This window comes from Metopolophium dirhodum, chromosome 1 (genome assembly GCF_019925205.1).
Source record: "Metopolophium dirhodum isolate CAU chromosome 1, ASM1992520v1, whole genome shotgun sequence".
In the NCBI taxonomy this organism is placed as follows: Eukaryota; Metazoa; Arthropoda; class Insecta; order Hemiptera; family Aphididae; genus Metopolophium; species Metopolophium dirhodum.
Window position 1 is genome coordinate 150,023,751 of NC_083560.1, and position 12,726 is coordinate 150,036,476.

General features: G+C 28.6%; 1 protein-coding gene across 1 annotated transcript; it reads left to right on the forward strand.

The window, feature by feature from the left end:
• The first annotated feature begins 302 nt into the window (after positions 1-302).
• On the forward strand, positions 303-2,991 carry LOC132933367 (GATA zinc finger domain-containing protein 14-like). Its single transcript, XM_060999661.1, has 6 exons — positions 303-495; positions 559-789; positions 1,454-1,642; positions 1,744-1,891; positions 2,104-2,171; positions 2,843-2,991. The coding sequence occupies exons 1-6, from the start codon at positions 303-305 to the stop codon at positions 2,989-2,991; spliced, it is 978 nt and encodes a 325-aa protein (XP_060855644.1).
• The last annotated feature ends 9,735 nt before the right edge of the window (positions 2,992-12,726 follow it).

Genomic DNA, 12,726 nt, shown 5'->3' on the forward strand with positions numbered 1-12,726 from the left:
TAATAAAATTACCTTACCCTAACATATAATTTTTTTCATAAAATGGTGGCTAAGTTGACTTGAATATTAGGTAACAGATCTAATATTGAACTATACTGTCTCAAATAATGTGGGTATATATATTATAATGCCTTTGTTAAACAATTCACTTATTTTACTAAAATATATTTAAATAATTTTTTTTAATTATTAAGCGTATACCTAACTAGTATTTTTAGTAGTGTTGTGAATAAATGTTTAAATGTAAATTTATATTCATATTTCAGATTTGTAAATATTGTATATTATATTTTTAATTTATCATGCCGTGGACTATTGTATGTTTTGAAGAGGAAAACTGCGTCGAAATAGTGCCTGATTATTGGTTTAAAAATGGTTGTTGTGCGTGGCCAAAAAAGAGTATAAAAAATTATAAAAAATTTGTTGATCGCCATATTGAACCTAATGATATAGATTTTGACTATTTCAAGGCAAGGTCCATGTCTCACAATATTGGTAAGGACTATAACCAATTATTTACCTCGTTTCACTGTTTTAATGTTAATATTATTATTTTAGTTAGTTTACATGATGCACGGGCAAAACTAAAAATTGCTGAAGAAACATCAGAATTATCTACTTTTGAAAATGAAAAGTCAACTCGAAGTGAACGGCACCGTCAACCTGATTACTCTTATAACATTAAACATAAAGAAAAAACTAAGATGCCAAAGCAGTCAAGAAATAGAAATTTTAATGATTCTGAAGGAATTTCTATTGAAGATCCTCCTGTACTCAACAGTAAAGACGGTAATACATTTTTTTATATTTTTATTTGCTTCATAAATGTTTGATTAATTTATAGTTTGGTGGAAAAGTTAGTGACTGAATATGTGTTATATAATATTTTCAATGAGCAAAATCCTCAGTATAGAAAAAAATTAATTTTTTAATTTGTCTAAAGATTTGTTATTTATATTTTATAATTTATAGTGGTACCTTATAATGAAGATAATTTTAGTGACTATGATGACAGTGATGCAGACAAAAATTATATTCCTGATAATTATAAAAAAAATCATCATTCAGGTATAAAATTAAATGCATGATACTTTACTTTTATGTATTTTCATATAAAATTATATCATTCGTTTTTATTCTTCTAAAATAAACTGGTTGTGGGTTTATACTAAAGCTAAGACATTTCTTACCTGCAAGGATGTAATATATATAATTTTACTACTACTTATTCTAAATAAACAAAATTTGGGCATTGAATATTTTTCTGTTATATCTAATAATAAAAAGTGTCCTTGAAATTAAGATGGTTGTAGAATTTATGGATTGTTGCAATTATACTACTTGTTAGAACATGTAATTTATGTTTTTTTTTAGTTCTATTAGTATGTTGTTTATATTATTAAATAGTGAATAAAAAGTTATAATTAAAATAATTTGTTTTAATTTATTATAGGTGATGTATTAGATGATGATAATGTATTAAATTCTCCATCAGGGAAATGGAATGTATCTAAAATAGATAATAATACCATGATAGTTGGAACCAGTAAAAAAAGACTTGATTTTACTAATACACATACACCCAAATCATCAATTAAAAAATCACCAAATTATTCGCCAAGTCTAAGAAAACTAAAAAAAGGTAAGAATTACTTATTAAAATATAATATAAACATTTTATTAAATTGTCCATGTTATTCAATTTAGTAACAAAGAGTCTTTTTTATATGGTTCTATTTCAAGTTCCATCTAACTCAACATCAGACTTTGAAATTATTACAAATGAAGAGAGACGAGACGGAAACTCCAAATCACTATTATCTTTGCCTAATAGTAATAGTAAAAAAATTAGAAATAACGGATACTTTGAATCACATTTGTCATCTCTCACATTAACTAATATTTTTAATTTAAAATATATTTATGATAAAGTGTATTTATATTCTAGTTTTTAAATAATAATCTAACCTTAGTGATAAAGTTCCTTTAATTTGCTTCTGAAATTTTAAACTGTTAAATTATTAATATACATAATTAATATTATGTTTAGTACCCTTCAAGTTATTTTGTTTATTGTGAATTAAATAATATTTCTAATTTTACAGGTGAAAATAATATGAATAAAAATGACTCAAATTCTGAAACAGGAAACAATTACTCGACACTTATAGGTAAACAATATCTTATATCTATAAACATTCTATCGTCTATTTTTCTTCATAATAGTATATTATAACACCTATATATCCTAATATGTTAATATTTATTATATGTCTATCATTGTATTTATTATATTATATTATAATATTATGTTTATCTAATTATGTTACTAATTATCATACTTTGTAGACGTTGTAAATCAACTGGTACGCTCAACTGGAAATCTTAAATATGAAATAAGAGAACTAATATGCCGGATTGCATAAACAATTAATAAACTTAAGTTGAAAATCAATAGTTAGCTAATATGGTTCCTTAAAACTGATGTAGTACATTACATTTTAGTGAGCCTCAAATTAATCAATTTTTTGTACAACCCGGCATGAAATTCTCAATGCATGTAAAGAAATTTAAATAAATTATATACCTACATAAAATATTTATTTTCTCATATTGAATAATACAGATCAGTGAATTGTCAAGATTAGAAAGATCAACTATTTCAGAAACAACTAGACAAATCATGTCTAAAATCTTTCATGACAATTTGCTTACACAGTTCTCGTACCAAGGCCAAAAGAAAAAATGAGTGTTCTCTATACTGAAAACATGCCTATTATATTTAGTAAGAATTCCATTGGTTATCTTAATAATTGAACTAATTATAATTAATCAATTTCAGGTACTATAAGAAGTATTAGAAAATATAACAATTGTCCAGAGATAGATGTATTGAAGCCAATGAAAGTGTATATGGCTAATGCTAAAAGCCGGGAAGATGGAAAACAAAAAAAAATCAATGACAATCAGGAACCGCAATTATCTACATAATAAAAATGATAAAAAATAAAATTGAAATAATTTTATTTATAAAATGCATAACAGATTTTATGTATTATTATAACAGTATATTAAATAATATTTTATAGGTACATAAATATTAATAAAGATGACAATTATTTTAAACATTTTTGACTATCTTCTTATTCTATAAAATCACAAGAAAAACAGCTGATCTATAGGGAATTCATGGAGGATCTCATGGTTGAAAAAATTAAACACCACTCCGTTTCCCTAGTCCGCCAGACCAATCCCGTCGATTCCCTATAGCGCGACCAATCGCGTACCTTCGCGGCGGCGGCGGCGGACGGTTTTTAAACGTTTTCGAAAAATGTTATGCTTTTTACGCTGTTTTTCGACTTAGACATTTTCACATATAGTTCGTTTCTTTTAAAAGCCGCGTGGTTTGTACGCGATATCGGTCCATAGCCATCGCAATCGACGCCAGCGTAGGTCGTTATTATCGCTTTTCGTTTCGTCTTTTCAATTGCCGTTTGTGCTCTATTTGTTAAGTTTATTTCTTTTGAACCCCGTGAATATGCGGTTTGTACACTTAGAAATTCGCGTTCACGAAATGTCAGTCGGTCTTCGTTCCAACGCACAAGTGCACAATAAATATATACTGTTTTTTTTGTTTTGTTTTTGATTCAATAAATATTGCATTATGTGATTGTAGACGTATTATTTGGTCCTTAATAACGTAGCTGGTATATTGCTTAACGTAAACACAATTAAATATATTATTCAAGCATACATAATAACGGTCAGATAAGTGAATAAAATACAATTAAAGTTTAAACCATGTATATACATAGAATACGTAGACACACAGCTCCGTAGACACACAGCTTAATTGTTGAAGTTTTGACCGTGATTTGCATCACAAACTGTGGCTCGATAGGTTCCCCAAACATAGGATGATAGGTAGGTCCGGGTTCGAAACCGTCGTAGCTCTCTTAGGGCGGCAACGACTGTACCGTGTATTCTATGGCACGGCCGCCCGTCAATTGACTTTTTTGAATTTTTTTTCACTTTATATTTCATAAATAATATAATAATATACATGTTAATTTTACATTATATGACTGTATATTATATATTATGTACCTATATGTTATTTAAATTATTAGGAATTCAACACATATTATTTTCTTTAAACTGTCATTGTTATTATATCAAACTAATTATACTAATAATCATATTTATTTTTCGTAAGTTATTTCGAATGTTCTGTGATTGGGTTTATGGAAAATACTATTTTTTCTCTTCACTTATAGCAACTAGACATACTAGACTTATTTTCTGCAGCACATTGTTCGCTATCCGACTAAGTCGACTAAGTCGGATAGCCAACCTAGCTGACGAACTTTAAAGTTAATAGATTTTGACTTGATATGACTGACTTTCTAGACACTCCAACACGGTTTCGACTTTACACTTTTTACATAAGAAAAAGCACCGGACATGTGACGGCACATACCTACCATTCTATCCGCAGTCGACGGATTGCTCATTTTGATTTCGTCTTACCCGTCCGGGGAATGCGATTTTTTCATTGGCGGGTTCTAGCGAAACCACATCCAAGGAGGTGAGGCCTGTGAGTTTCGCTGGGCGGCGCGGGGCTGACAGACCGCGGCGCTTGCCGAAGGCCGGGGCGTCCACGTCGCCGGCGGATGGATACTGATTTATAAAGTTTGCTAACACCGAGCCACTGTCCCATTTACGGTTGATTACGTGAATCAACCGGTGACACGAGATCCAATCACGGCGTCTCTGACGAACGTCTCGCTTGAAGGACGCGAGATGAGAATCACAGAAGGCCGACGCTAGCTCCTATACGCTTAAGGCGTCGCGTCAAGTGATTACTTCTCCGAACATCTCTCATGAGTACCTTGACCGATAGATGGTTCGAATTAGCTATGAGCAAAGATGCGTCCCTGGCGGGAGAGATCAAACCGAGTGGATGGGAAAGCGCACTGGCGATTCGGTCGGCGGAGGGGCGGTGATCTGGATTCAGTCAATCGTTTACAAATGACCCAGCTCTGGAGAGAGGACTCCGGTGTTGTGCGCCGGAACCAACCTCGACGGCTGGGGGCCACCAGTGGCAAAACCTTGAACGCACCAGCCGTAGGGCCGGCAAACACAGTTTGTCGTCAAAATAAGCACAATTTGTTACCGTAAGACTGAAATCACCGAAGAGTGGGCGGAGTCAGGAACCACATGCCTGACCTACGGGCAGGTAACAACTTAGTAACGTTAGGCGGAAGCGAGGAAGCGGGGGCTAAGGTCCATCACTGCCGTAAGAACTGCTAAAGAAACTGCGGTGACGACAGCGACGGGGGGCTCGGATCCCCCGCTGCTGAGCGGAAACCGACCGCTACAGACAACACGAGGCCACCAGAACTCTGAAGGCGGCAGAGCGAGGGCGGGTCTGGGGGACCGCCGGCTACACCGGGCCGGTGTTCCCGCGCCCCCACGGGTGAAGCGCCCGCCGGTCGGGGAAGGGCTGGCGGGCCCCCGGATCGGTCTGACCTAGGTTGCTGAAAGGGCATCGAGGTAACCCCGTGAAGACTTACTGGCGCTCACCCGCCTGGCAAGGACGGCCCAACCAGCGCTAAGAAAATTTCATATAAGCGTAATTATTGGGTTTTAAACTCTAGTTTTCTGAAAACCTAGTTTATTTATAGTGGATAAGTGTATTTGCAATTGACTTAAATTTTATTCGTCAACAAATTATGTTTTTAATAATTTGAAAAGATGTACCCTATCAATGAACAATGTTAATATAAACGTAATAATTGAGTTCTAAATTCTTGTTTTACCCCAACGATAATAAATGTTCATATAAGCGTAATTATTGGGTTTGAAACTCTAGTTTTCTGAAAACCTAGTTTCATTTTAGTTGATAAGTGTATTAGCAATTGACTAATATTTTATTCATTAACAATTTATGTTTTTTATTAATTTGAAAAGATGTTCCCCAACGCTAAGAAATTTTCATATAAGGGTAATAATTGGGTTTAAACTCTAGTTTTCTGAAAACATAGTTTCTTTATAGTGGATAAGTGTATTTGCAATTGGCTAAAATTTAATTCATCAACAAATTAAATTTTTCTTAATTTGAAAAGATGTACCCTATCAATGAACAATGTTAGTATAAACGTAATTATTGAGTTCTAAATTCTAGTTATTTCTTCTACTAATCTATCTATAGGTGACCAATGTATTTACAATTGACTAAAGTTTTATTCATCAACAAATTATGTTTTTTATTAATTTGAAAAGATGTACTCCAACGCTAAAAAAATTTCATATAAGCGTAATTATTGGGTTTGAAACTCTAGTTTTCTGAAAACCTAATTTCTTTATAGTTGATAAGTGTATTTGCAATTGACTAAAATTTTATTCGTAAACAAATTATGTTTTTATTAATTTGAAATGATGTACCCTATCAATGAACAATGTTAATATAAAGGTAATAATTGAGTTCTAAATTCTAGTTTTACCCCAACGCTAAAAAATGTTCATATAAGCGTAATTATTGGGTTTTATACTCTAGTTTTCTGAAAACCTAGTTTCATTTTAGTTGATAAGTGTATTTGCAATTGACCAAAATTGTATTCATCTACTAATTATGTTTTTTATTTATTTGAAAAGATGTACCCCAACGCTAAGAAATTTTCATATAAGGGTATTTATTGGGTTTAAACTCTAGTTTTCTGAAAACCTAGTTTATTTATAGTGGATAAGTGTATTTACAATTGACTAAAATTGTATTCATCAACAAATTATGTTTTTTATTTATTTGAAAAGATGTACCCCAACACTAAAAAATGTTCATATATTCGCAATTATTGGGCTTTAAACTCTAGTTTTCTGATAACCTAGTTTATTAATAGTGAATAAAAGTAATGGCAATTGATTAAAGTTATATTCATCAAAAAATTATGTTTTTTATTTATTTGAAAAGATGTACCCTATCAATGAACAATGTTAATATAAAGGTAATAATTGAGTTCTAAATTCTAGTTTTACCCCAACGCTAAAAAATGTTCATATAAGCGTAATTATTGGGTTTTATACTCTAGTTTTCTGATAACCTAGTTTATTTATAGTGAATAAATGTATTTGCAATTGACTTAAGTTTTATTCATCAAAAAAATATGTTTTTTATTAATTTGAAAAGATGTACTCCAACGCTAAGAAATTTTCATATAAGGGTATTTATTGGGTTTAAACTCTAGTTTTCTGAAAACCTAGTTTCTTTATAGGTGATGAGTGTATTTGCAATTGACTAAAATTTTATTCATTAACAAATTATGTTTTTTATTAATTTGAAATGATGTACCCTATCAATGAACAATGTTAATATAAAGGTAATAATTGAGTTCTAAATTCTAGTTTTACCCCAACGCTAAAAAATGTTCATATAAGCGTAATTATTGGGTTTTAAACTCTAGTTTTCTGAAAACCTAGTTTATTTATAGTGGATAAGTGTATTTGCAATTGACTTAAATTCTATTCGTCAACAAATTATGTTTTTAATAATTTGAAAAGATGTACCCTATCAATGAACAATGTTAATATAAACGTAATAATTGAGTTCTAAATTCTTGTTTTACCCCAACGATAATAAATGTTCATATAAGCGTAATTATTGGGTTTGAAACTCTAGTTTTCTGAAAACCTAGTTTCATTTTAGTTGATAAGTGTATTAGCAATTGACTAATATTTTATTCATTAACAATTTATGTTTTTTATTAATTTGAAAAGATGTTCCCCAACGCTAAGAAATTTTCATATAAGGGTAATTATTGGGTTTAAACTCTAGTTTTCTGAAAACATAGTTTCTTTATAGTGGATAAGTGTATTTGCAATTGGCTAAAATTTAATTCATCAACAAATTAAATTTTTCTTAATTTGAAAAGATGTACCCTATCAATGAACAATGTTAGTATAAACGTAATTATTGAGTTCTAAATTCTAGTTATTTCTTCTACTAATCTATCTATAGGTGACCAATGTATTTACAATTGACTAAAGTTTTATTCATCAACAAATTATGTTTTTTATTAATTTGAAAAGATGTACTCCAACGCTAAAAAAATTTCATATAAGCGTAATTATTGGGTTTGAAACTCTAGTTTTCTGAAAACCTAATTTCTTTATAGTTGATAAGTGTATTTGCAATTGACTAAAATTTTATTCGTCAACAAATTATGTTTTTATTAATTTGAAATGATGTACCCTATCAATGAACAATGTTAATATAAAGGTAATAATTGAGTTCTAAATTCTAGTTTTACCCCAACGCTAAAAAATGTTCATATAAGCGTAATTATTGGGTTTTATACTCTAGTTTTCTGAAAACCTAGTTTCATTTTAGTTGATAAGTGTATTTGCAATTGACCAAAATTGTATTCATCAACTAATTATGTTTTTTATTTATTTGAAAAGATGTACCCCAACGCTAAGAAATTTTCATATAAGGGTATTTATTGGGTTTAAACTCTAGTTTTCTGAAAACCTAGTTTATTTATAGTGGATAAGTGTATTTACAATTGACTAAAATTGTATTCATCAACAAATTATGTTTTTTATTTATTTGAAAAGATGTACCCCAACACTAAAAAATGTTCATATATTCGCAATTATTGGGCTTTAAACTCTAGTTTTCTGATAACCTAGTTTATTAATAGTGAATAAAAGTAATGGCAATTGATTAAAGTTATATTCATCAAAAAATTATGTTTTTTATTAATTTGAAAAGATGTACCCTATCAATGAACAATGTTAATATAAAGGTAATAATTGAATTCTAAATTCTAGTTTTAGCCCAACGCTAAAAAATGTTCATATAAGCGTAATTATTGGGTTTTATACTCTAGTTTTCTGATAACCTAGTTTATTTATAGTGAATAAATGTATTTGCAATTGACTTAAGTTTTATTCATCAAAAAAATATGTTTTTTATTAATTTGAAAAGATGTACTCCAACGCTAAGAAATTTTCATATAAGGGTATTTATTGGGTTTAAACTCTAGTTTTCTGAAAACCTAGTTTCTTTATAGGTGATGAGTGTATTTGCAATTGACTAAAATTTTATTCATTAACAAATTATGTTTTTTATTAATTTGAAATGATGTACCCTATCAATGAACAATGTTAATATAAAGGTAATAATTGAGTTCTAAATTCTAGTTTTACCCCAACGCTAAAAAATGTTCATATAAGCGTAATTATTGGGTTTTAAACTCTAGTTTTCTGAAAACCTAGTTTATTTATAGTGGATAAGTGTATTTGCAATTGACTTAAATTTTATTCGTCAACAAATTATGTTTTTATTAATTTGAAAAGATGTACCCTATCAATGAACAATGTTAATATAAAGGTAATCATTGAGTTCTATATTCTAGTTTTACCACAACGCTAAAAAATGTTCATATAAGCGTAATAATTGGGTTTGAAACTCTAGTTTTCTGAAAACATAGTTTCTTTATAGTGGATAAGTGTATTTGCAATTGACTAAAATTTAATTCATCAACAAATTATGTTTTTTATTAATTTGAAAAGATGTATCCCAACGCTAAGAAAATTTCATATAAGCGTAATTACTGGGTTTTAAACTCTAGTTTTCTGAAAACATAGTTTCTATATAGTTGATAAGTGTATTTGCAATTGACTAAAATTTTATTTATTAACAATTTAAGTTTTTTATTAATTTGAAAAGATGTACCCCAACGCTAAGAAATTTTCATATAAGCGTAATTATTGAGTTTGAAACTCTAGTTTTCTGAAAACCTTATTTCTTTATCGTTGATAAGTGTATTTGCAATTGACTTATATTTTATTCGTCAACAAATTATGTTTTTATTAATTTGAAATGATGTACCCTATCGATAAACAATGTTAATATAAACGTAATAATTGAGTTCTAAATTCTAGTTTTGCCTTCTACTAATCTATCTATAGGTGACCAATGTATTTACAATTGACTAAAGTTTTATTCGTCAACAAATTATGTTTTTTATTAATTTGAAAAGATGTATCCCAACGCTAAGAAAATTTCATATAAGCGTAATTACTGGGTTTTAAACTCTAGTTTTCTGAAAACATAGTTTCTATATAGTTGATAAGTGTATTTGCAATTGACTAAAATTTTATTTATTAACAATTTAAGTTTTTTATTAATTTGAAAAGATGTACCCCAACGCTAAGAAATTTTCATATAAGCGTAATTATTGAGTTTGAAACTCTAGTTTTCTGAAAACCTAATTTCTTTATAGTTGATAAGTGTATTTGCAATTGACTTATATTTTATTCGTCAACAAATTATGTTTTTATTAATTTGAAATGATGTACCCTATCGATAAACAATGTTAATATAAACGTAATAATTGAGTTCTAAATTCTAGTTTTGCCTTCTACTAATCTATCTATAGGTGACCAATGTATTTACAATTGACTAAAGTTTTATTCGTCAACAAATTATGTTTTTTATTAATTTGAAAAGATGTATCCCAACGCTAAGAAAATTTCATATAAGCGTAATTACTGGGTTTTAAACTCTAGTTTTCTGAAAACATAGTTTCTATATAGTTGATAAGTGTATTTGCAATTGACTAAAATTTTATTTATTAACAATTTAAGTTTTTTATTAATTTGAAAAGATGTACCCCAACGCTAAGAAATTTTCATATAAGCGTAATTATTGAGTTTGAAACTCTAGTTTTCTGAAAACCTAATTTCTTTATAGTTGATAAGTGTATTTGCAATTGACTTATATTTTATTCGTCAACAAATTATGTTTTTATTAATTTGAAATGATGTACCCTATCGATAAACAATGTTAATATAAACGTAATTATTGAGTTCTAAATTCTAGTTTTGCCTTCTACTAATCTATCTATAGGTGACCAATGTATTTACAATTGACTAAAGTTTTATTCATCAACAAATTATGTTTTTTATTAATTTGAAAAGATGTACCCTATCAATGAAAAATGTTAAAATAAACGTAATAATTGAGTTCTAAATTCTAGTTTTGCCTTCTACTCATCTATCTATAGCTGACTAATGTATTTGCAATTGACTAAAATTGTATTCATCAACAAATTATGTTTTTTATTAATTTGAAAAGATGTACCCTATCAATGAAAAATGTTAAAATAAACGTAATAATTGAGTTCTAAATTCTAGTTTTGCCTTCTACTCATCTATCTATAGCTGACTAATGTATTTGCAATTGACTAAAATTGTATTCATCAACAAATAATGTTTTTTATTTGTTTGAAAAGATGTACCCCAACGCTAAGAAATTTTCATATAAGCGTAATTATTGGGTTTTAAACTCTAGTTTTCTGAAAACCTAGTTTATTTATAGTGGATAAGTGTATTTGCAATTGACTTAAATTTTATTCGTCAACAAATTATGTTTTTATTAATGTGAAAAGATGTACCCTATCAATGAAAAATGTTAATATAAACGTAATAATTGAGTTCTAAATTCTAGTTTTGCCTTCCACTCATCTATCTATAGCTGACTAATGTATTTACAATTGACTAAAGTATTATTCGTCAACAAATTATGTTTTTTATTAATTTGAAAAGATGTATCCCAACGCTAAGAAAATTTCATATAAGCGTAATTACTGGGTTTTATACTCTAGTTTTCTGAAAACCTAGTTTATTTATAGTGGATAAGTGTATTTGTAATTGACTTAAATTTTATTCGTCAACAAATTATGTTTTTATTAATGTGAAAAGATGTACCCTATCAATGAAAAATGTTAATATAAACGTAATAATTGAGTTCTAAATTCTAGTTTTGCCTTCTACTCATCTATCTATAGCTGACTAATGTATTTACAATTGACTAAAGTATTATTCGTCAACAAATTATGTTTTTTATTAATTTGAAAAGATGTATCCCAACGCTAAGAAAATTTCATATAAGCGTAATTACTGGGTTTTATACTCTAGTTTTCTGAAAACCTAGTTTATTTATAGTGGATAAGTGTATTTGCAATTGACCAAAATTATATTCATCAACTAATTATGTTTTTTATTTATTTGAAAAGATGTACCCCAACGCTAAGAAATTTTCATATAAGGGTATTTATTGGGTTTAAACTCTAGTTTTCTGAAAACCTAGTTTCTTTATAGGTGATGAGTGTATTTGCAATTGACTAAAATTTTATTCATTAACAAATTATGTTTTTTATTAATTTGAAATGATGTACCCTATCAATGAACAATGTTAATATAAAGGTAATAATTGAATTCTAAATTCTAGTTTTAGCCCAACGCTAAAAAATGTTCATATAAGCGTAATTATTGGGTTTTATACTCTAATTTTCTGATAACCTAGTTTATTTATAGTGAATAAATGTATTTGCAATTGACTTAAGTTTTATTCATCAAAAAAATATGTTTTTTATTAATTTGAAAAGATGTACTCCAACGCTAAGAAATTTTCATATAAGGGTATTTATTGGGTTTAAACTCTAGTTTTCTGAAAACCTAGTTTCTTTATAGGTGATGAGTGTATTTGCAATTGACTAAAATTTTATTCATTAACAAATTATGTTTTTTATTAATTTGAAATGATGTACCCTATCAATGAACAATGTTAATATAAAGGTAATAATTGAGTTCTAAATTCTAGTTTTACCCCAACGCTAAAAAATGTTCATATAAGCGTAATTATTGGGTTTTAAACTCTAG

Bases quoted from the DNA above. Each gene is read 5' to 3' on its own strand.
- LOC132933367 (XM_060999661.1), top strand. From the start codon at position 303: ATGCCGTGGACTATTGTATGTTTTGAAGAGGAAAACTGCGTCGAAATA. The intron at 1,643-1,743 runs GTAAGAATTACT...TTCTATTTCAAG, and splicing joins TCTAAGAAAACTAAAAAAAG to TTCCATCTAACTCAACATCA. The intron at 1,892-2,103 runs ATTAACTAATAT...TTCTAATTTTAC, and splicing joins TCACATTTGTCATCTCTCAC to AGGTGAAAATAATATGAATA.